Source organism: Tupaia chinensis, unplaced genomic scaffold, assembly GCF_000334495.1.
Source record: "Tupaia chinensis unplaced genomic scaffold, TupChi_1.0 Scaffold143636_1, whole genome shotgun sequence".
Classification (NCBI taxonomy): domain Eukaryota; kingdom Metazoa; phylum Chordata; class Mammalia; order Scandentia; family Tupaiidae; genus Tupaia; species Tupaia belangeri.
The window spans coordinates 139,448-142,236 of record NW_006203484.1 but is presented as its reverse complement, the minus strand read 5'-3'; the positions used below and the strand labels follow the sequence as shown (position 1 = coordinate 142,236).

General features: G+C 40.3%; 1 protein-coding gene across 1 annotated transcript in view; it reads left to right on the top strand.

Annotated features, from left to right (window-relative positions):
• The window catches only part of LOC102492399 (uncharacterized), a 144,603-nt gene that overhangs the window by 100,551 nt on the left and 41,263 nt on the right, over positions 1–2,789 (top strand). Inside the window, exon 8 of the mRNA XM_027766695.1 lies at positions 2,646–2,773. Within this exon, the coding sequence (XP_027622496.1) occupies positions 2,646–2,773 (128 nt within the window). The remainder of the gene's footprint in view (positions 1–2,645; positions 2,774–2,789) is intronic.

The window sequence follows — 2,789 nt, the reverse complement described above, 5'->3', positions numbered from 1 at the left end:
CTTGGGGAAGATATTCTTGGGTTGATTCTATTTGGGGTCCTTTGTATTTCTTGGGTCTGGATGCTTGAGTGCCTCTCTATACTTGGGAAATTTTCTTCCAAGATTTCATGGAATAGGTTTTCCATGCCCGTATTAGTTTCTTCATCTGCTGGGATACCAATTATTTGGATGTTAGGACGTCTAATGGAATCTAGCACTTCTCGTATGTTATCTTAATGATTTTTTGTTGTTGTTTTTATTTTCTCTATCTTTTTTGTGGTTTTCTCTAGGTCAGAAGTTCTATCTTCTACATCAGAGATTTGACCTTCAGCATGGTCTACTAGACTTTTAATACTTTCAAGAGCATTTTTGATTTCCTGTATTACAGACTTCACCTCTAATAGTTCCATCTTATTCTTTCTTAGCGTGTCCATTTCTTCCTTCATATCGTGGAAGGACTTTCTCATCTCCTGTAGTTCATTGTCTCTTTTTTGTTCCAGTTCATAGTATTTGTTCAACATGAATGTTCTAAATTCTATTTCGGACATTTTGGTAACGTCCTCTATGTTTTTCAAGAAAAGGAAGGGAGTTACTGTGTTCTTTTGATGGAGACATATTTCCTGCTTTATTCAGACCTGAGGTTCTTCTTCTACTTCTAACCATTGGGAGATGTATTCTCTTTGAAAAACCTTTGAAGAGAACGTTTCCTTGAATAGGAGCAAGTGTGTTTCCTTTTTGCTGGCTGACAGAGGGGTCTCTGGCTTGGAGATCCTGACGCCAAAGGTATGGGGGGCAGTCCTCTCTTGAAGTTCCTGGCCCAGGGGTCAAAAAATGGGAGTGGCGTTTCTGTAGGACTGGCTTACAGAGGGGTCTCTGGCTTGGTGATCCTGGAGCTAAAGCTACAGGGCGCAGTCCTCCCTTGAAGTTCCTGGCCCAGGGGTCAAAAAATGGGAGTGGCGTTTCTGTAGGACTGGCTTACAGAGGGGTCTCTGGCTTGGTGATCCTGGAGCTAAAGCTACAGGGCGCAGTCCTCCCTTGAAGTTCCTGGCCCAAAGGTCGAAAGATGGGAGTGGCCTTTCTGTAGGACTGAGGGCGTCCTGGCTGACAGAGGGGTGTCTGGGTTGGGGATCCTGGGGCTGAAGCTATGGGGGGGGCAGTCCTCCCTCGAAGTTCCTGGCCCAGGGTTTGAAAGATGGGAGTGGAGTTTCTGTAGGACTGAGGGCGTTCCTGGCTGACAGAGGTTTCTCTGGCTTGGGGATCCTGGGGCTGAAGCTATGGGGGGCAGTCCTCCCTTGAAGTTCCTGGCCCAGGCGTCGAAAGATGGGAGTGGGGTTTCTCCTGTCTTTGCTTCTTATCACAAGGATTATCAATTATCTAAATGTCTCAACTTTTTACAGCATGAATGGAAATGATAACAATGCAAAAGATAGTTTTTCTTTGCCTCTGAACTGCTCTTGGAGATGATGCAAATACAAATTTTGGTGGATGTTTGCTTAAATGTATAGATATGTTATTTCCAAGCTTAAACAAAGCATGAATGATTCCATAAAAGTATTGATTGTTCTGTCTATATTCTGCATAATTATGTTCACACATCATCCAATCTTCCTGGTATTGTCTGAAATAATTGTCATGAAATTGTTCTCTTACTTTAGCATTCACATGTTTGAGTTGAGTGATAATTTTTGTAATTTTGTTAGCATTCAGTAGTCATTTCCCTTGTATTCAGAAACTCATTGGTTCTCTTTTAATTTACACAGTTAAGATAAGTCTCAGATTATTTTATTTTTAAGTTCTCAGATTATTTTAAGCACTGAAATAATATTTTAATTCTCAAGAAAAAGTTCAAAATTCTTGTTTAATTTTAAATAATCAACTGAATAAAACTTACGTATTTTTATTTGTGGTTTCCAAAGCCTTTAACAGAATTACACAAGCTGAAATTGTGAAAAGTGAACTGTATTTTTGAAATAATCTGTTACTTTAAAGAAAGAACTGATGAAATCTTTTTGTCAATGCTGGTTTTAAAAGGGACAAGATTACCTACGAACAGGAAAATAAATTCTAACTTGATCTACATAATAATTATTGTACTTCCCATGACCTTCTTTTGGAATAAATTTCATCCCTTGAATAATTTGATTTTTACATGGATATTACTAAATGCTCTTCCAGCATGGGAACAAACAAGTGGGATTATCATCTACAGCGTTAAATAAAAACAGAATAAAAACTGACAAAAATACTTTTATTTTTGAGAATGGAGTTTTTTAAAACGTTGTTGATCAAGAAAGCCAATGTCAGCCTGAAGAATGGAAAGGCAAATAATTCCGTGAAAGATGGTATCAAAAATCAAATGTGTGGTTAATTATGAGTTCCATGAGTCAAATCTGAAGAGCAATTACCAGAGCTAACTTTATGACAGTGCGTTTTAGTCGGGTAGGCTCATGATCTAATGCCGAGCTTGGTTTCTGATGACTTGTCAGAGGAAATTCTGTTACTTAATTCTGCAAAGCACGGGACTATTAAGCACAGATAAGTCATTGGAGAAATGGAATAAATTAGAAAGACATGTAAATCAGGTAGTTATAATTTATTTGCAATAAAAAAAAAATTCCGTGATTCCAGCGGACGAATGAGAATTCCAGCGCGTTGTTGTTAATCAGTTGGCGGACGCAAGGCCTTACGGGAAATGCCGTGTGCGCTTTCTGGCGCGGCCGCCGGGTCCAGCCGGGCTTTCTGCGCACGTGCGCACCACGGCCTGTTCCGCTGGGGGGCGCGGTCCAGCCAGGAGGTGCGGAGCCGCAGCC